This window comes from Sorex araneus, chromosome X, assembly GCF_027595985.1.
Source record: "Sorex araneus isolate mSorAra2 chromosome X, mSorAra2.pri, whole genome shotgun sequence".
Classification (NCBI taxonomy): Eukaryota; Metazoa; Chordata; class Mammalia; order Eulipotyphla; family Soricidae; genus Sorex; species Sorex araneus.
In genome coordinates, this window is record NC_073313.1 from 277,078,613 (window position 1) to 277,100,798 (window position 22,186).

The 22,186-nt window shown below is 38.5% G+C and overlaps 1 protein-coding gene across 2 annotated transcripts in view; it reads right to left on the reverse strand.

Annotated features, from left to right (window-relative positions):
- DLG2 (discs large MAGUK scaffold protein 2) overlaps window positions 1–19,420 on the reverse strand; it is a 1,649,366-nt gene extending 1,629,946 nt beyond the window's left edge. For both annotated transcript variants that reach the window (XM_055122503.1, XM_055122502.1), the window contains exon 1: window positions 19,088–19,420. In XM_055122503.1, the coding sequence (XP_054978478.1) occupies window positions 19,088–19,129 (42 nt within the window). In that variant the 5' untranslated portion in view covers window positions 19,130–19,420. The remainder of the gene's footprint in view (window positions 1–19,087) is intronic.
- Window positions 19,421–22,186: the final 2,766 nt, after the last annotated feature.

Consider the following 22,186-nt stretch of genomic DNA (forward strand, 5'->3'; position numbering starts at 1 on the left):
TTAAAAATATTTCATTAGTACATCATTTAAAATATTAGCCTTAGAGGGCCAGAGAGAGAGAGAGTGAATGAGAGAGAGAGGGAGAGAGAGAGAGTTAAAGTTTAAGGAGCTTGCCTATTTCACCCTCTTGTTCAAGCTCTGCCATGGTCCTGAAACACAACCAGGAGTAATCCCAGAGCGCAGAGGTAGGATTTAGTTGATTTAGTCCTGAGTAACCAATGAGTATTGTCCCCAAACAAACAAAAATTTTAGTCTTAGGAACATCTTATCTGAGTTTTATCTTTTTTAATAACATAACTGTACTTTTTGTCCTTATTTTACCTTAATGGTGAATAGCACTGTCATCTGTCAGTGTTCATCGATTTGCTCGAGCAGGTACTAGTAACGTCTCCATTGTGAGACTTGTTGTTACTGTTTTTGGCATATCGAATATGCCACTGGTAGCTTGTCAGGCTCTGCCATGCTGAAGGGATACTCTCGGTAGCTTGCCAGGCTCTCCAAGAGGGATGGAGGAATTGAACCTCGGTTGGCCATGTGCAAGGCAAATGCCCTACCCACTGTACTATCTCTCCAAGGATATTTTTACAACCTTGAATAATTACCATTAAAGGGGCTGGAGCAATAGCACAGCGGGTAGGGTATTTGCCTTGCACTCGGCCGACACAGGTTCAATTCCCAGCATCCCATGTGGTCCCCTGAGCACCGCCAGGAGTAACTCCTGAGTGCAAAGCCAGGAGGTAACCCCTGTGCATTGCTGGGTGTGACCCAAAAAGCAAAAAAAAAAAAAAATTACCGTTAAAATCCAACAAAATATAGCACATGGGACAGGAAAGGGCTTGCTTGTGTCAGGAAAAAAAAATCTAGAGATTTGACTTGTGTTACTCATTGCCCACAGCAAGGGTAATACATATATAGAGATAAGACTGACAATAATTAGTGTGTTCCAGATCAGAGGAGAAATGATGTATATATTATTAAGCAAAAAATATATTATCTGGGGCAGGAGACGTGATAATTTGGAGAAAGTGCACTGACAGCTTATAAAAAATGTCTTTCTTCTTATGTCATTTATCATGCCTATAACTTCTTTCAACCATTCCTCATTTATGAGGAATGAAACATTAAACATAAAATATCAATGTTAGGGTTTTAAGTACTCATCATTCCAAATGATTATATGTAGGTCTTAAAATTTCTATCTGATATTGAGTAAACTATCACTATCCTCACTCCGCAGTTGCTAATAGAAGGACTGTGAGAGATAGGCTTAACTACCTTCGCCTCCTCAGGGTTGGGATGTTGGCTCTTGAGGGCGGGAGTGGGGTGGGGGTACTGCCATGTAGTAAAGAACTATATCAAGTGTAGGGTTCAAAGACCAGAAGCACAGTACCACGTTTCTGGTTTCTTCGTGTTTGAAGAATGATAGTATCTGAGAAAAGTCAAGAAAATCTGTGTCGTTACAAGCTATCTACATGCTTCTAAGTCATAGCAAATTTTCGGGAATATTGGTATAAAAGAAAGATAATTTTATAGCTGAAAGACTGAGTTTAAATCAGAACTTTAGAAATGTGAGATAAAAAAGCATCATATAAAAATAAACCACTTAACTATAGCCTCCAACAAAAAGACACTTGTTATACAATTATTTCTCATTTGAAACACCAGTAAGTCTATTTTTATGATGACATTTGAATTCTAGAGAGAAACAAATAGGGACCTTCTCTACTCAGAACTGAGACCCTCAGAAAGTGAATGACAGTTCCTTTCCAAATTCAAGGTCAATGCATTAGAAGTCAAGAAACTTATAGTGAATTAGTATGATTTATCAGCTTTATTCTCTTTTGGGAAACAGTGCAAAGACTATTTAATTATTCATTAACATACTATATGGACATAATGTTCTGACAAGCCTCAGGCATGAAAATACCGGCAGAGGAACCCAGGTGTGTGTAATCCCATCAACGGCCAACATCCAGAGACTTAAAAGCAAGCTCCCAGAAGTGTGCGGCCCTCTGGGAGAAACTAGCAAGCTACTGAGAGTTTCCTGCCCACAAGGGACAGGAAAGCTTCCCATGGTGTATTCATATGCTAAAGCAAGTGACAAGCTGGATCTCATTCCCCTGACCCCAAAAGAGCCTCCAGTGAGGCGCATCGTTGGGAGGGCCTAGTAGAGAGAGGCTTCTAAAATCTCAGGGATAGGACGAATGGAGAGGTTACGGAGCTCGCTGGAGAAATCAATGATCAACATGATTTCGTGATTCATGATTCGTGACATACTATATACTTAATATAAATTCAGGGAATATTATGTTTCAGATAATGTGTTTAAGGTTAAGAAAATAATGCAGGCAATACTAACATGTTCCTACTCTCATGTTATTTGCAGTCCACTTGGGATACAGATAGTAATCAAACAACTCAAGAAATAGGTATGTTTGAGTTTATTCTGCTAAATACTATAAAAGATGTCATATAGTGTAAGAGTTTATAAAGGGGGCTTGATCTAGAATAGAGGAACAGAGATGATTTTCATGATTTTCAAGTTCTCATTTGAAATGAGAACTGAAGATTAGAAGAATTCAATCATGGGGCTGGAGCAATAGCACAATGGGTAGGACGTTTGCCTTGCATGCGGCCGACCCAGGTTCGATTCCCAGCATCCCATATGGTCCCCTGAGCACCCCCAGGGGTGATTCCTGAGTGCAGAGCCAGGAGTAACCCCTGTGCATCACCAGGTATGACCCCCCCCCAAAAAAAGAAGGATTCAATCAGAAAATTATGGTAGGGATATATTCTGGGAAGAAGAACAGCAAATCAAAAGGATTTATTGATAAATCCCAATGTTCCAAGGAGCTGAAGTAAGAAAGAAGATTCTGACTTCCCTAGCAAAAAGGGTAGGATGCAGTCAACACTAAAGCTAGAAGGCAGCAAAATCATACAAGATAGAAAACACAGGGGCTGCAGTAATAGCAAAGTGGGTAGTGCATTTGCCTTGCATGCGGGTAACCTGGGTTTGATCCCCAGCATCTCATATGGTCCTCTGAGCATTGCCAGGGGTAATTCCTCAGTACAGAGCCAGGAATAGCCCCTGTGCATTGCTGGGTATGATCCAAAAAAACAAAACAAAACAAAACAAAAAAAGATGGAAAACATACTCAAAACAAAGAGAAGACCATTCAGTATTTTAAACAGGTGACATATTGTCACAGTCACTGTCATTCCATTGCTCATCGATTTGCAAGAGCAGGCACCAATAAGGTCTCCATTGTGAGACTTGTTGTTACTGTTTTTGGCATATCGAATACGCCACAGGTAGCTTGCCAGGCTCTGCTGTGTGGGCGGGATACTCTCAGTAGCTTGCCAAGCTATTCTAAAGGGACAGAGGAATCAAACCTGGGTCGGCCGCGTGAAGGCAAATGCCCCTACGAAGTGATAGCGCAGAGGATAAGACATTTACCTTGCACACAGCCGACCTGGGTTTGATTCTTCCATCCATCTCAGAGAGCCCGGCAAGCTACTGAAAGTATCCCGCCCACAAGGCAGAGCCTGGCAAGCTACCCTTGGTGTATTCAATATGCCAAAAACACTAACAACAAGTCTCACAATGGAGACGTTACTGGTGCCCACCGGAGCAAGTTGATGAACAATGGGATGACAGTGCTACAATGAAGGGCTAGAACCAGACACATATTAAGTACATACTGAAAATCATACATATTAAGCACATATTGTAAAAACTACATATTGAATATTCAGTTTCATTATGTAAAACAGTCTGTAGTGAACAAAGAATATATGGAGAAACCCCAAAATAAGAATACATTACTTGGGGCTGGAGCAATAGCACAGCGGGTAGGGCATTTGCCTTGCACGCGGCCGACCTGGGTTCGATCCCCTGCATCCCATATGGTCCCCCAAGCACCGCCAGGAGTAATTCCTGAGTGCAAAGCCAGGAGTAACCCCTGAGCATCGCTGGGTGTGACCCAAAAAGAAAAAAAATACATTGCAATAATCTAAGCCCAAAATATAATGTTCCTTGTATTTTAGTAGAGATGAAATAAGAATACAGGTGAAATAAAAATCAAGACATTTAAAAAGGTGTGTGGTCAACAAATGGAATATCCCATAAAGCAAATGATGTCATAGAAAACCACTTCCAAAATATTTAAAATTATACACATTGACAGATCAAGTTACAGAACTGAGCTGAAGTGAGATGAGTGAGGCTCTCTCTGCGAAATGACAGATTTTGAGTTGAGAATGATATAGAAGTAGCCTACTTTACAGATGAGGATGTTAGAATTTTATTTTTATAAATGAGGAAACTATGACACAGGCTCATACAATAGGGAAGAAAGGCAAAGCTAAGACTATGATATTTGAAAGGTGAAGTTGCGAGCATGCGCCCTAATTTATTATATAAACTTTTTAAGCATCATACTCAAAATAGTCTAGAAATCAGAATTTCCTTTTCTAATCTATAAATCTATGACCTAAGACCTCTTTACAAGCTTGAGTAAAATCCCTCCTAAATATTATATAAAGTTTTTCCCGCAGACACCTCTTTTGACACAACAATAAATCTATCATCAGATTGCTTAATCAAAACTGACCCCAAGGTTTTCCGCTTCATCTTTAAACTATAGGGCCATGTTTCAGTTGGTTTTTATTTGGCAGCCAGACTAAATGGTGCTTGGTGCTCTTGGCTCTGCACTCAGATCTATTCCTGGCCATACTCAGGGAATTAGATGAGATGCCAAAGGTTGAATCTGTGTCAGACACATGAAAGGTAAGCCCCTTACCCAGTGCACTATAACTCTAGCCCCCAAAGGGTCCTGTTTCTATTCACTATATCTTGGCCTGAACACTCAAGAGAAGTCAGTAGTTCAGGATTGTAATTAGGGTATTTTGGGAAATATTTTCTGTATCAATTTTATACTTTGAATAAACTGCATTTCAGTTTTCGAGTGTGTAGAGTGATACTCTCTTGACAGGATTATAAAATGATTAATATAAATAAAGACTACAAAATTCCTGAAACATAGTACATTCATTTTTTTCTTCAGCAGTATACTATCAATGGCTGTATTAAATATCTCTGCTCTTTTGACTTTTTGCCAGTCATTGGCCTCTTCACGAAGAGTAGTATCTGTCTACTTAAATAGGACCAGTAAGAGTTACACATGGAGACAGACTTCAGGATTTTTTTCTTTTCTTTTTAACCCCCTCACCTACTCAATGGAACTGTAGTGAAGAAGACAGGTATTTCATTCACTCTTTTCTCTGGAGGATATATTATCCCTTAGCATAAGATCGTGACAAAAATATTCTACCCAGGATAATCCTCAGGGATTTTATGTCACTGACCATCCCTTTCACCCACTCAAAGCCCTACACCTTGCCTCCGATCATTTTTATCATAAGTTCTGCAGATCTTGGAGCATCCCAGGAAATCTGGCTTTGTTTAGCCCTAAAGGAAGAGATAATGAGGGAAGAGGTGAGAATCACCCAGTGCTGCAAAAATCAATGTTACTGACTGCTGTTACAAAGGAAAGGAAAACAGCCTTACAGGTTGTGGTAGACTGGAAGGTAGGTGGACAGTAATCTACCTAATGAAACTAGGCAGACTGCCATTGTAGTAATTGAGCTTTTCTCATTATAGATCAATAGTTGCCTTAGCAACCTCCTACTTGCCCCAGCATCTAGTGCACCAATCATTTTTTAAAAAACTCTAAAACATGCCCCAATCGCACAAATTAAAACAGTGTTTTAAAACTAAGAAAAAAAACTCTATAGTCTTCATTTTTCTTTAATACAATTTGGATATTTCTTATTCATAATTTACAGTAACCTATTTGTATTTTTTAAAATTTGTTGTTTGTTTTGGAACACAGCCAGCTATACTTAGGGCTTACTCCTAGCACTGCACTCAGGAATTACTCCTCTCAGTGCTCAGGGGACCACATGGGATACTGGAGATCAAACCTGGATTGGTCACTTACAAGACAAGTACCCTACCCATACTATCTCTTCAGCCCCAATTATAACTTTTTAAAAACTAGCCAATTACTTTAAAATAATTTTATTGTAGGGCCAGAGAGACAGTACAAAGAGTAAGGTATTTGCCTTGCATGGGACCTACAGGAGTTGAATCGATGGCAACCCATTTTGTACCCTGACTTACACAGGAGTAAACTCTGAGCAGGGTCAGGGAAAGCCTTGAGCACTGCCAGGTAGTCTTCCCACCCCCACCCCCAATATTTTTATTGTAGAATTTTCTTTGGAATGATTTTTATTTCAAATTAAATACACAAACTCAATAGACACTACACACAGACATAGATGCCATTTCTTAGTGTAGCTTTCAGTTGCTTGTAGAGAATATAGTATTAGCACATAGGAAAGTCGATTAACATTTGTTTCACAAAAATTGCTGGGAAAGATATAGAATTTATGTTCTAGCAAAGAAAATAATATGAATAAACATGTCTAATATAACATATATACGTGTTATAATAGTAATATAAAGTGATTTGCTTGGAATACAAAGCAGAGCAAGTGTTAGCCTAAGAAACAAAGTAATAGAAGGATATGAAACATAGTTCCCTGAGGGAGAGAATAATATCAGTGCCTGAGTGTACTACATTACTATTGGGGGAGAGAAAAGGTGAATACCTTTCTAAACTTCTAAGTAGCCAGACTTAGCAAATGCAATAATGGTAAAGATCTTTACAATATTCAAGAATCTACAGTATGTCCTCATACACATTACTCCCTTTATAAGAACTCAACAAGGTGCAATAATGTGTATTTTTTTGGTGCTAACTTACTGTATCCTTTAAGTGTGGAAATATTATTTGGAGGTCTCTTGATTTGAAAACTTAATATTCAATTTTTAAGTTGTAAATTTAAATGTTTATAACTTTTAGCTTTTACAATTCAACTTATGATTACATTATTCTATTAATAATTTTAGGAAGAATTTTAATTTTCCAATAAGGGAGATTTTACAACTTAAGTCCTTTAAATATTTTAACCTTCCTTTATAAATATATTAAATGTCCTATAATTTAATATATTAGTATATTAAACCATTTTATCTTAATAGCAATAATAAATCTTTACAACTTACTAAATGATTCCTTTATATCTAATAACTACAACCTAAAAAGTGGGACATTTTGAGCTTTCTTATATATACCAATACAATAAATGGGGTATTCTTCATATCTTCTTAAAATCAAGTCAAAATCAATTTCATGAGGGCCAGACAGAGTACAGTAAGTAGGGTACTTGCCTGCACTCAGCTGGGTTAACTCCCCAGCATGCCGTGTGGTTTCCCCAACACCGCCAGAGTGATTCCTCAGCAGGGCCTGAAGTAAACCCACAGTACCACTAGTTACTTCATCCAAAATAAAAATCAACTTTATGATACTCTAAAGTAACTGGTTACATAGTTTAATCTAGCCCTGGTGGCCCCCAGGCCATCTCCTCTGACTAGGAATAACCCTAATCCCTAAATACATATATAGAGATACATATATAACTGCTATATACATATATTTATATGTTAGTTATATTAATTATTAATATATATGTATAATAGCAACTATATACATATTTGTTATATATTAAAATATTTATTAAAAGACTTAACCTCTTTAATTTTTCTAATATCAGGGAACATGCAAATATTGTTTCCAAAGGGTAATATGTTATTTAATGAGATGTATAACTGTGGACCCCAACTTAAATTCTAGTTTGGTTTTGGGTTTGGGGGTCAACTCCACCTGTACTCAGAGATCAATCTTGGAGGTGCTCAGTGGACCCAATTGCGCTATTGGGATTGAACTGGAGTCTACTCAGTGGAAGGCAAGTACCTTGCACCTGTACCATCTCTTCAGCAATCCACCTGTAATTCTAAAAAGACAAGTAGAAGAAATTGTTCAGAGGTACAATTTACAGGCATGATGGACTGATTAAATTTCCATTGAGAAGTTAAAATTCATTCCAAACTTTCCACTTTAAAGAACAGTGATATTGAAAAAGTTTTCCGGGGGCTGGAGCGATAGTCCAATGGGGAGGACGTTTGCCTTGCACACAGCTGACATGGGTTCAATCCCTGGCATCCCATATGGTCCCCTGAGCACCGCCAGGAGTAATTCCTGAGTGTATGAACCAGGAGGAACCCCTGAGCATCACCGGTGTGACCCAAAAAGCAAAAAAAAAAAAAAGTTGTCTGGTTATCTTCTATTTAAAAGACTCATGGAGGGGGGAGGGAACAGTTCAAAGCAAAATATTTCATGGGATGGATGCAAAGATAGAATTAGGTAATTAAAGAAATGCATTTGGGGCTGGAGTGATAGCACAATGGGTAGGGCGTTTGCCTTGCACGCAGCCAACCCAGGTTCGAATCCCAGAATCCCATATGGTCCCCTGAGCACCGCCAGGGGTAATTCCTGAGTGCAGAGCCAGGAGTAACCCCTGTGCATCGCTGGGTGTAACACAAAAAGCAAAAAAAAAAAAAAAAAGCATTTGCATTAAAGATACTTTTAAAAAAATTTAACTGAAGTACATTGGCAATGCTCTATATGAAATACAGGCTCACAGTCCACACACACACACACACACACACACACACACACACACACACACTTTTTTTTTTCCTTTCCTAAACCACATCTCATTTCAAAGCTATTCTGAAGTTACACTTGAAAGCTTTCTCTCCTCTGCTGAAAAGTAATGGCCTGAGAAAAACAATGCTTTCAAATTCCTGCCTAACTCTATTTATTTTTTAAAAGCTCTCTACTATACAATCATTAAGAATTATACTTCTGAGTGATTATTGATGACATGAGTATATTCTTTATGCTGTGGTTTGGAGCAAAAGCTCATGTAGCTGTTGCATATATGACATACACTTACATATAAATACATTTGAAAACATTTTATATACAAATGGTAAAGTTGTGGACCAAGCATAGTGTCATCTTTTCTGAACTGATATAATATATATGTATATGTAGCAAGCATATATTAAAGAAGTAGCAAGCATATTTTGATGTTCTTTAAAATGAGTTGTATGAAACCATGCACCCTGACCCCTTTAATACCTTTCCACTGGGCTAGAGAGATAGCACAGGGGTTATGGCATTTGCCTTCCATGCAGCATGTCCCTTTTCAATCCCCAACACTGTGTCCCCTGAGCAGTGCCAGGAATCTTCCCTGACAATAGAGCCAGGAGCACTGTCAGATGTGGTCCAAAAGCAAAAACAAAAAATCAAACAAACAAAAAACTCAACAAAATAAAATTAAAATAAGTAAAACCTTGGGGCTGAAGCGATAGCATAGCGGGTAGGGCATTTGCCTTACATGTGGCCAACCCGGGTTCGATTCCCAGCATCCCACATGGTCCCCTGAGCACCATCAGAAGTAATTCCTGAGGGCATGAGCCAAAGTAACCCCTGTGCATGGCTGAGTGTGACCCAAAAAGCAAAAAAGCACAAAAAGTAAAACCTTTTAGTCTATTTTTCTTAGAGCTTTGAAAGAGTGCAGATTACAAATTAACTGTCGAAATATACACAGCAAAGCAAAGGACCCTTTTATATTCTACAATATGATTCAGGGATCCATTTTTGTTTTGTTTTTTGTTTTTGTGTTGGGACACATCCAGGGGTACTCAGGGCCTACTCCTAGCTCTGCACTCAGAAATCACCCTGGAGGCTTAAAAGTGCTATACGGAGTCCAGAGATCAAACCCAGTCGGCCATATGTATGTCAAGCATCCTACCAACTGTACTACCTCTGGTTCATCAGGGATTCACTTTTAAGTCTAACATACCACCTCATTTATAGGTTTACTGAAAGTATATTTTTGTACTTTTGTTTATTGGTTTTGGCCCATGCCCCCTGACACCAGGGTTTCCTCCTTCCTCTGAGTTCAGGGATCTTTCCTGGGTGGTCTCAGCAGACCGTATGTTGTACCCGTGTGGGATCCAGGTTGTGAGGTACAGGGCAAGTGCACTACCTGCTAGATTCTCTCAGCCCCAAAGTGCTAGAGTTTTTAAAGGGTCTAAACAAAAAGAGCTAGCTGAAAGTTTAGAAATATTTTAAATTTAAAAATGTCTAGAGACTTTCCTGAGTCAAATGTTTCTTTGTTGTATTTCTAATCTTTCCCTGTTGAATTTTTAGCAGATAGATTTGCTCTAAATAATATCAATTGGTCTAATAGAGTTTTCTTTTTAATTCATAAAATCACCATGAGGTACAAAGTTGTTCGTGATTTTTAGTCCTACAGTGTTCAAACACACATCTCTTCACCAGTGTTCATTTCCTTACACCAATGTCCCCAGTTTCTTTCCTGCCACCCAGCCTGCCTCTGTGACCAACACTTTTTTTTTACTTTTTCCATTTACGTACAGTGCTTTGCAATATTTTTACTGAAAGAATATTATACATATCACTTTACCTCCTTTCAGCACCACTTCTTATCCAGAGTGATCACTTTCCAATATCATTGTCACAGTTGTTACATCTCTGACCTAATGTTCTACCCAAAGCCAATCAAAATAAAGGTCTAGTAGCCTTTTGTTGTCTCTTTTACTAAGTTACTAACAAGAACAGAGTTGGGCAAAGGGTGAGCAAACTTCATTAGTTTATGTGTGTCTCTGAAGTGTAACCACTCTCAGAATCATGGGAAGGTATGTCATCATGTTCATGGGAATTCTTCTGGTGCTAGCTGATGTCAAATTAATCAATTAAGAAAAAACTTCTTTTAGGGTAATTGAAAACTAAAAGAATAAAATACTTTGAGCAGTGACTAAAACACCACAAATATTCCACAAAGATTAATTATTTGATGTGCCAAGTTATGTAAGTAGCTAGTGTAAGACTCCAGGGAATGGACCAGGCAATTAGGTGCCGAACCGTTAATTTTCAAGTGCTCAGGTCTTACTCTTGGCTTAGGAGGAAATGGACCAGCCTATACGGAAAGTTTCAATACAGTACTTTAACACATACCTAATTAGTGTTGGCTAACAGCTACAATTCATCATTTTCTTATTTGCATAATCATAATTGGAGTTGTATGTTCTTTAGAATGCATGTATACTGTTTTTCAAATTGTAAATTATGACTCACTCTGTACCCCTCCAAGCTCATTAATAAAGGTAAGTGTAGGATTCAGTGTGTAATGGATCAGTATGAATTATATATAGTTTTACTTTAGTCTAGATACCCAGATTATTTTGCTAAAGATCCCTTTCCTAGAGAGATGTTGGAAAAAGACAATCATTTGTCAATCACTGTCACTAACAGGCTGGAGCAATAGCACAGCGGTTGGGCGTTCACCTTTCATGCGGCCGACCCAAGTTCGATTTCTCTGCCCCACTCAGAGAGCCCGGCAAGCTACCGAGAGTATCGAGCCCGAGCAGCAGAGCCTGGCAAGCTACCCATGTGTATTGGATATGCCAAAAACAGTAACAATAAGTCTCTCAATGAGAGACGTTACTGGTGCCCGCTCGAACAAATCAATGAGCAATGGGATAACAGTCACTGTCACTGTCTCTTGCCCGCACGCCTGGCTGTCTTCCCCGGGGCCCCTTGGAGGGGATGGGCTCCAGCTTCCCTCCCCACCCCGAGCAGAGCTCCCAGCAACTGAAGACCACCGGAACCTAGCTACAGCCATGCTCGAGGCCCCTCTCCACAAGTTCGGACAGGCCTCATGCATGAAGGTTCCGGCAGAGGAACCCAGGTGTGTGTAATCCCATCAATGGCCAACATCCAGACAAAGACTTAAAAGCAAGCTCTCAGAAGCACGAGCCATAGCTAGGCTGTAGCTAGGTTCCGGTGGTCTTTGTGGCTGCTTTGCGGCTGCGTGATATCTTGGAGCCTACTTCTCCCTCTGGGAGAAACTGGCAATTTTCTGAGAGTTTCCTGCCCACATGGGACAGCCTTGCAAGCTTCTCATGGTGTATTCCTATGCTAAATCCAGTAACAAGATGGATCTCATTCCCCTGATCCTGGAGAGCCCCCAGTGTGACATCATTGGGAGGGCCGAGTCAAGATAGACTTCTAAGATCTCAGGGAAAGGACGAAATGAGAGGTTACTGAGCCCGTCCGAGAAATTGGTGATTAACAGGGTTTCGTGATTGTGTGATCGTGATGATTTACAATACTTTTAATGTGGGGTTTCAGTCTGACAATGTCCTAGTATAACACCCTTCATCAGAATGTTGGCTTTCCTCTGTTGTCCCAGAACCACCTTCCCTTATTGTCCCAGTACCACCCCCATCCTATTCCCTTCTCTTTCTATCTCCCTGCTAAAGACCATGAATATATGTGCAAAGATCATCAAACAAAATATTAGCAAACCAAATCCAATAATAAATATAAAAGATATACACCATGACCAAGTAGAATTTATCCCAGGGAATAATATCATATACTCAAGTCAATCACTGTACATCTATTCTTACTCGGTGGTGACATGCCCAATCCAAAGATGTACTCTGTAAAATAGGTGCTATAATTTGAGTTGTTTACATTCATCTTGTCACGCATTCAACAGAAATATATTACTCACTTATTCACTTGCAAGGCAATGGGATTATACATGCATATAAGTTTCCTGTCCTCAAGTAGTTTAGAGTAGATTCAATTTAAAACTACAAAGACTAGAGAGAGCACAGGGTAAGGAGTTTGATTTGCACACTTTACCAGAACAACTCCAGTTCTCTCTGGGAACCATCCTGAGCATTCCAGGAATGATCCTGGAGCACAGTCAGGAATAAGACCTTAGCAACTATACATCAATGTGTTTCCCCCAGCAAATACTGACCAAATGCAGAGACCCTAGAACAGTGGCCCCTAATTTAGAATTCAGTGTCAGGGCAGAAAACATATAAAAGACAATACCTAAAATTAAAGTTATAAATAGAACTGCACATCTTCTGAAACTAGTGTCAACCTGATCCAAACTATGGATTATTTCATGAACCTCTAACTCTGCTCCAACTCTTGGTCCTTTATAAGCTATCATTTGTCAAACTCTTAATATCAGTCAGTGATGACACTGATGAATACTTTTATGCTCTCAAAACTTTTCCTCTAGAGTTGGACAGTGCTCAGTGGGTTGTCTTAATGGGCATGCTTCACATGCAGGAGGTCCTGACACCACATGGTTCACCCAAAATAAAGGGGAAAAAGCCAGGACTCCCAGGTCTGGGTTTTCACCCAAAATAAAGGAAAAAAAGCCAGAATTCCCAGGTCTGGGTAATTTTTTTTCTCTCTGGGTCACAATCAACAATGCTCAGGGGTTACTCCTGGCTCTGCACTCAGGAATCACTTGTAGAGATGCTCAGGGAACCACATGGGATGCAGGGGATCTAACCTGAGTGGATCACATGCAAGGCAAATGCCCTACATGCTGGCTTCCAGGTCTGGATTTTTAATTCCCCACGTTAAGTGTTTCCTATAATGTAACTATTAGTAGCATCATTGTTTTATCAACGTGAGAAGCTAAAATTTAGGGGAAACAGACCTCAATATCAAACAATTATTAAGTACCTGTGATGCCAACTTTTCAGTCACTCTTAATTCTAAAACTTTTCAAATACACTTTATATGTTTTATGTAACCCTACCATCTCTAATTTCTTTCTAGCAAATAGTGATAAGGGTCAGAGCATGAGACTTTTTCCATATTCTATATTCATTCATGCAGGAGGTATTTAATGAACATTTATTATCTACTAGGCATATCAAGTTAGATGTGACATCTGTAATCTCTCTTAAAGGAGAGAATTTAAACAAGTACAGCAAACAGGGTAGGTATTCCCATTACAAGAAATAATACTAGCAGATATGTTCAAAGGCAGAAAAGGCAGGGTGATTGGAAAAGAGCAACTTCACTCAATAACTGGTATGAGGATGATGAATATCTGAATTTTAGGGTACTTAGTAATTCAATGAACAGTTTTAGTTTGAATTATTGATTCTTTACAATCTTGTTCTACAACCTAACTGTGCAAATCAAAGAGTATGTGAGTGATGGTGTAAGTGGTTTGTGATGAATAAATTCAGCATTCAAAGACAAACCTATATCACTTCAAAATCTATGGCTTTATATTTTTATTTCTCTCAAATAATTTAAGAAGCATTAGTAAATAAATCTGGGAAAAAATAAGTATAGAAGTCAAATCTGGAGCTCAGTTTATGTAACCATTTAATACATATTTATGGAGCACCCATTATATGCTTGACATTGTTCTTGATGCTTATAATATATAGTGAATAAAACCAATTAAAATCCTGACCTCCAAAGAGCTTACATGTAGTCTACGCATATGCGTAGTGGTAATATCAATATGGCAGGAGAATGGATATTATTTCTTAACAAATTTCTTATTAATTATATATTTTTTTAATTTGGCACAATTCTTAAAATTTTTAACTTGGTAACTTTTAAAGGCAATCCTGAAGTCTATTTGGTGACCTCAACTTCATCAAGTATGAGTTAAATTGATTACTTACTATATTGTAAGAACATTTTTTATGAGTTAAATTGATTAGTAACTAGATTCTAAGAACAGTTTTGCAGTATTTATACACCCATTTTACATAATACCTAGAAGAGATGAGAACTATTATTACCCCGGGCCAAAGCAATAGTACAACTAATAGGATGCTTGCCTTAAGAGCAACTGTGTTTGTGATTGGATATGTTTATTTCCACAATAAGATAATGAAAGGAAGTAAATAAGGAGAAGAGCAATTGAATTTTATATGAAAAAGCAAAAGATATTATCTGGATATAAGTTATCATCATTAATATTATTACTTTCAGAAATAGAGCCATAACAATCATAAAACTATCTGGTAGGATAAACTGCCTGTTTTCCTATAAAGAAGTACTTTGGCAGGGACTGTGGCGGGGTTGACTATGCCTAATGGTGCTCAGGCCTTATTCCTGGTTCTGTGCTCAAGGGTCATAACTGCTGTTGTTTAGGGGACCATGTGGGTTTTGGGAACTGAACTGAGGTCAGCTGTATGCAAGGCAAGTGTCAAACTATTTATCTCTTCAGTCCTCAAAGAGCTACTTTTTATGTAACAGGAAATTTGACATGAAAGAAAAATTATACATTTATATGATGATCAAATTGCTCTTTTTGTGTGTGTGAGCAGATTCATGTTAAATTGTTCTAATCATATCCTTTAAAAAGCGAAAAAGTAAATTCAAGGTAATGATTGGTTGAGAGCTCAAAGGGCTGGAGCACTCGCCTTGCCTGCCTGAGGCTCTGAGTTCCACTCCTCGAACCACACACCATTCTCAGTGCCCCACCCCCACAATACTCTGGTAGCACCTGAGCACTGTAGCAAAACGGGAGGTCTGGGTAGCCATCAGATTTGCTGACCCTGTGGGGATCTAGCCCAGGACAGACCACAGGAATCTATTTAGCTTTCTTAAGACTCTTTTTACAGGAGCCCGCATTCTAGAATAACTTGATTTTCTGCCCCTGAGCAAGGAATTCAGATACAGGCACCCCAGTTCGCAAGAAGGGTGGTGGTCAGACCAGATAACCAGACCCATATCACATGACCCGTATCACAAGACCCAGGACTGCCCCCAGAACCGGGACATTCCTGAATATTGGCACGCGAATACTGATCTCTAAAACCATAGGCTAAGGAGTGATGTCCTTTTAAATGGATTGGTTAAGAAAGTTTGCAATATTACAAATCTATTGGCTATGAAATGTGCGGGCTCTGCTGTAACGGCCGGGGAAGGCCTATATAAGATCTCCTTTGGAGAAGCTCGGGGTCTTTTGCCCAACCTGCTGGACCTGCATGTCCGTGTAGGCGGCTGGACCCTGGCTAGCCATTCTTACAATAAACCCTGCTTGCTGTTTGCAGTCTCTGGAGTCTCTTTGTCGTTATAGGGAGATCTCGATCCGCGCCCTAACAACCCGAGCAGCATTTCACAGCCAGGCTCCAACACAGAACCATTAGACCCGCCAGTAAGTCCTAGTGCCTCTGACTACCACCTGGAATCTCTCCCACCACAAAAACATAGAATAAATTCAGACTACCATGATGTAAATGTTCCTGAGAGCCAAGCAACTGGAAGCTAAATAGAAAAAACAGAACATAAGTAATAGCCCGTGATTAGAAGTTTTCATTTTTTCTTTCTTTAGAAATTGGTGAAAAAGTAATCGAATTTCTAAAGAATCAGATTACAAGGATGCTTACTCATTTGCCGTGGCTCTGCCCTCAGCTTCTACTTGCTTAAGATTTACTATGTTAGTTCATTGCTCAGCCTTGCAAGACCCCATCCTCCATTCATTTCAAACTCTTTGCAGCAGCCCTTCAACATGGCCTGCTCTTTGCTTTTGCTGACCCCTCTACCAGACGTACATTCCTTTCTTTAGGCTTCTTTGCCAAATTCCATATGTTGTCCAGACTCAACTTAGCCATGACTTCCCAGGAAAATGTTTCTTGACTAGTCAATACAGAATCAATCGGTTGTTTTGTTTTGGTTCTGTAAACAACATTCTGCATACAATTCTGCATAGATGCTATGATTGGTCCTTTGATATGTCTGTGCCTTTTTCAAGATTGGAAGCATCTTGAGAGCAAGGACTGTTTTCCATTTATCTTAGTTTCCCAAGCTCCAGCATAGGGAAAAGATCATAGTTATTCTTAAAAATTTAATGAGACATGAGTGAACTATGGATCATCTTCTAATATCTGTAAATATATGTATATGTACACATACATCTTCTGGTTTCAATGCCTTGATAGTTACATAAAATGTGAAATATATTGATATATTTTATATAGTTGAAGCATGCTGATATATGCACAAATATATCAAAATTGTACTGATAGTTAAACAAAAAGATTAAATAAATTGATAGAAAAGGTTTACATCGGTTTTTTGTTATATAAATGATAAAGGTCTAATTAACAAATTAACCATTACAGAATAAATGATTATGATCTCAGTGGTTTACTCTGAGCTGAAAAAGAAAAGATAAAATCTGTTTTTATCTTTTGAGTTTTAACTGCCCTAAAGTTTGGGGTTAGTGTAACACCAATCATGATTATTCAATGCAATGCACAAGTAAAGAAAATTTGCCAGAGTGATGCAAATAGTTAATTCTGGGTACAATGGTATTATAGTTAATTCTAAAGCTATAATTTAAAAAATACCCCCAAAATGCTTAGGTAAGATTATATTTCTCCAAGTTTGTAAAATATCAACTGACATGCAAACTTTCTTGTAAAACTTGCTATTTCAGAAGGAAAGATAACCTAAAATATGCAAGAAAGTACAAGAGCTAATTACTGAAAGGGCATATGCGTACTTAAAATTGAAATAAAACTATTCAAAGCAAGGTTATATGTGCTGAATGTGACAATGTATATAATTTGAGTTTCTATTGATTAGCAATCAGAAGTGCCTATATTTCAGTACAGATTAGTCAGTCTGCTAAGAACTTATTATCTAAAAAGTCATCTAAATTTAGCTATGATATGAAAGTCTTCTTATTCCTTAGCTTATGAATTTAAATGAGAAAAATTTTAATCTAAACCCAGGAAGAGTAGTTAAAATTAGTAGATAAAAGTGAAAAATTGGTATTTCCTAAACATGTATCAAATAAACTTGAGATTCCATTTTCCTGACTTCTGGTATACAACAGTGCACTATCAAACAACTGTTATCTCTTAATCTTGATTACTTATGGGGCTTTCTCTGAAAATATTTTTTCCTCCAGGATATGCATTTTTGACTCATTTAACATACAAAAGAATGCATGTGATATTCATAATTTAGAACAGGAAGTAGTCATAGATAAATTTGAGTTAATTTTGGTAACTCAATGTTTTTAAAGATCTATTTTCATCTTGTTTACTATATCCATCAGACCCATAAAGAAAAATGATTGGTGAAGTTTATCTCTAAAGTAGTAAAAAGCAATTCTGTAGAACTCTACAAAGTGACCCACAGAATGCTTCCAGGCTGTCATTATAAAGGAATTGGTCATCAAAACAAAAATGCTACCTGTTTGAAATTCAGATAGTGAGCAATAGGGATTTTTTGCATAACCTTGTAAATACATAAAATTAAACTTTAGCATTCCCTAGTGAAATAAGTAGTAGTATTTTAACTCAACTCTTAAAAAAGACTTTTTTTTTACATGTTGTCTTAACTGTCTTTACACCTTTTCTTGCCAGAATTGATTTTTTATTCTGAAAAGGCATTCACTTTCTTTTTCTTCAATAAGAAATGTAGGTTCAGAAAGCTAACAGGAGGCTATGATTCACTTAACTTCTGCATCTGGAATTCCACAGCTGCTCTATCAGGCTTAGTGCTGAATGAACACGGTGTCATAAAACCTCTCCAATAATAACCCAGTCCCTCCTGTCAAGGGGGAAATCTCCAAAACTTAGGCTCAACTTTGAAGACTCATTAGCTACAGAGAGTGAATGTCAGTGAGGTGGAGAAGCAGGTCCTCAGTGCCCGCACAACTGAAGCCAGTAGCCCCCCAAGAGCTGAGGATTTTCATGATCAACATCACCTATTTTCAATTATAATAACTGTTTATATGAACAGGATATGCAAATATGCCACAAATCACATCTTAATGCCACTACAGCCTCTAAGTTTAAACCTCGGCTCTGAAGCAATTAAGTTGCAGGAACGCAGGCAGCTCACAACACTTTTTAAAAGACAGACCTCAGATACTAATCTAAAGCATGCCCTATGGGTTTTTACCTCCACTAGTTTCTTAGTTCTGGCCTACCTGAATAATCTTTATTCTCCCCCCCACCCCCACTCCATCCTCCCAAGAGTGAGCGTGAATCTGAATTACAAACAGTTAAACCTGAAGGTCACTTCGAGCTGCGTTCCAACACGCTCCCCCAGCAAGGCTGCAAGGCAACAATAAAACAAAGCCCTTGCAACCACCTGTAATAATCTGCCTGCTCAGCCAGCAATCCGAAAAGTCCTGAAGCTACAAGGTAGACATTTTCTGCAGCTGTTTGAACATGTAGATTGCACCCAGTTGCCGGCTCGCCTCCTCTTACCTTCACATTAGTCCGGAGTGCACAGTAGCATGCAAAGAACATCGCAGTAAATAAGGAGCATATGGACCGGTGTTCAGCTTTTCAGCACAGCGCAAGCCCCACACACAGGATCCTGGGCATGTGCTACTAAGGAGCATCCGTTCCCTCTGTCAGTTTGAAAATGCATTGATCTCTGTTTTCTCTGACTACACAACGACATGTCTTGAAGGCACTGAGTGAAAGCTCCAAATCTCTTCATTGGCTATATATAGCATTGTGTCCAGTAATTTCAATTAGCCGGGAATTCAGCTTCTGAAAGTTAAGACTTCAGTTGCTTTTCCTTCTAGCATTTTAAATCACCGGGTTAAAAAAAAAAAAAAAGGGAGGGGGAATGAGCTCACCCAGGAAGAAGGGGGGAAGGTGAAAATTGAAATTTAACCAATGAGTTACTTATATTTCTGGAGAGCCCTGATATTATCCTATTAGATACTTTACAATAGGATTGCATCGGGCTGACTGTAAATGAAGAGAAAACCCTTTTCCCTTCGGAGGTTTAATATGGGCTCTCTGCACTGTATTCCAGACTGTTCTAATGCAGCACCCTGTTTGGCAAATACTACAAATCGCTGCAAATACGTCTCATTCTGTTCCTCTGTATGGAATAAGACGAGACCGGCTAATCACTGTCTCATAAAGTCCCCTAAAATGTAAGCTGGGTTCCCCTGTGGTGATCTGATCTGTGATTAAATGGCTCAGAAGTATCTCCTCTTACTCCTCTGTCCTACATTATCAGTTACATCTTGCAGAGATAGCTAAAGTTGCTATGATAGCTAGCAAAACAATACATCCAATTTTCCCAAACTAAGCTTTACTGGTCAGTGACAGTCAATAACGAAAGGTGGGATTGGAATAAAGACAGCCGGGACAACATAACCACATATTTAGTAGTTACTTCTGCTGAATGTAATGTGTTTGGCTATGGAAGAGAAAAAGCTAGAGGAAAAAAATAAAAGCTTCTGCCCCCATGAATCCTTGAGGGGAAAAAAAAATCAAAACATCGTCAGACCCTACTGTCTATTGTCATTCCTGGCAGGCACCGGATGTCGCAAATTAACTCGATTTTTTACTGAGCCAAAAGGACAAAGTCCAATTTAAGGTTCTCAACTCCTATTTCAGCTTTAGGGAGCACTAACGCTCAGGATTTCAGGGCTAGCTAGCAAAATGCAGGCAGAAATGAACAATTCCCACTGCAGCAAAAATAGTAGGAGGAAAAAGAGTGGTTCTGTCTTTGCCATGACGTTCCCATCAGCTTACAGCAACAGGGAAGATCAGCAGAACTCAGTAGAAAAGCTGCAGTGACTTTTAGGATTTTTTTTCTTTCATCTGTTTTGCATAAACCACCTCCCCTTTGGAATCTGCAGTGGTGCTGAGGCTCTGTGGAGCCACTGGGCATTTTGTCTGGGCGACGAGGTGAGGCAGTTGAAGGAGGAAGCAAGGTATTTAAGAGGGAAATTAAGCACAAAAGGAATGCAGGGTTTTCTTTTTGCCTCTTAATGACAAGACAAGCATTGAGAAAGTGTCGTCAGTTCTGACTAAAAGCTATTTTGGGCTGTCATTGTTTGTGCCTTTTTTAGGAGGAAAAAGGCAATCTTATCTTAAGCAGGAGATTCTTTAGCGATGTAAAAGAAGGCAGACACTTCCCTTGATTCGCTATTCCTTCTGTCATCCGAGTCTAGGTAATTACAAATTGGAAGCTCTTGCAGCATCACCAGAGATTTCTAGGACATTAAAAAAAAAAAAAAAACATCCACATGGATGCGCAGCGCTCATTATTTCACAACTTTCATTAACGACTTTAAATGCAGAACCAAGTATTTCAGTACCAAGTATTTCAGTTAATAATACTTTCCTCCCCTGAGTTCATAGCAGGTCATTTTCCCCCGTAACCCTTCCCAATAAATGGACCTAAACATAGCAACTCAGTGCCATGGAACTACATGCAATTTTTTAAAATGTCGTGCTCCATTGGGGGTTGGAGGATTTTAAAACTCAATTTTTCAGCTTGTGATATCTTTTCATTAGGAATCTGAGAGAAAATCAACAGTACCTTTTTTTTATTATGATTTTAATAGACCCTAGGGTCTTCTGATGGCCCAGGAGAGACGGAGAAAAAAAATTAAAGCTGATACATTTTACACATTTCAAAACAGTGCCCAAGCACAGATAAAATGCAAATGTTGTTAGAAGATAAAAAGTATATACAGTTTTTCTTCTAAAGACAATCACAGAGACTTTTAGATATTAACGTTAGTATGTGTGTTTTAAAGAGAGGCCCAGATATGCATATTCACTTAAAGTCATACATTTATCCATCCCAAAACATCTCAGTACTGACATGGATTATACCTGTAGATTTACTGTCTAATTTTTCTAAGTGTATTAGAAAAGCTGATTTACTATTCTCTTTGTGTAGAGGCAGGAGATAAGGTATTAATTACAATGATAATGTGCTACTGAAATATATTGTCTATTTTAAGCAAAGGGCTGTGTACCTACTAAAAGAACAGCATTTGTTATTGTTTAAGAAAATTGTAACTGGTTACATAAATTTGGAGGACAACAAAGTAAATCTCAGCTCAAAAACTCACAAGGGATTAGTATTAGAAAATCATTTCCTTGTCTGATCCTTTTTGTCGCCATTTGAAAACTTGTGGTCTATAAAAATAGGAATATTTAACTCAGTGCCATTAAGATTAAAGATGAATATCATAATCTTCATCTAGATGGGTAAAAGTTTGAAGTGAAGGAAATTTAAATCATAAATACATTAGAAAAAAATAAACTTTGTATTTTCATTTTTTTGGTAGTAACCTTTTCTTTCTTTTATTTTTTTTTTACTTTTTTACTGAATCATTTTGAGATAGACCCTTACAAAGCTGTTCATGATTAGATTTTAGTTATACAGTGTTCCAGTACCCATCCCTCTACCAGTGTACATTTCCCAGCACCAGTATCCCCAGGTTCCTTCTCATCTCCCCCACCACCTCCCTCCCCCACTACTGCCTTCTTCTATAGCAGGCACTTTTCTTCTCTCTGTCTCTCTCTCTTTATCTCTCTCTC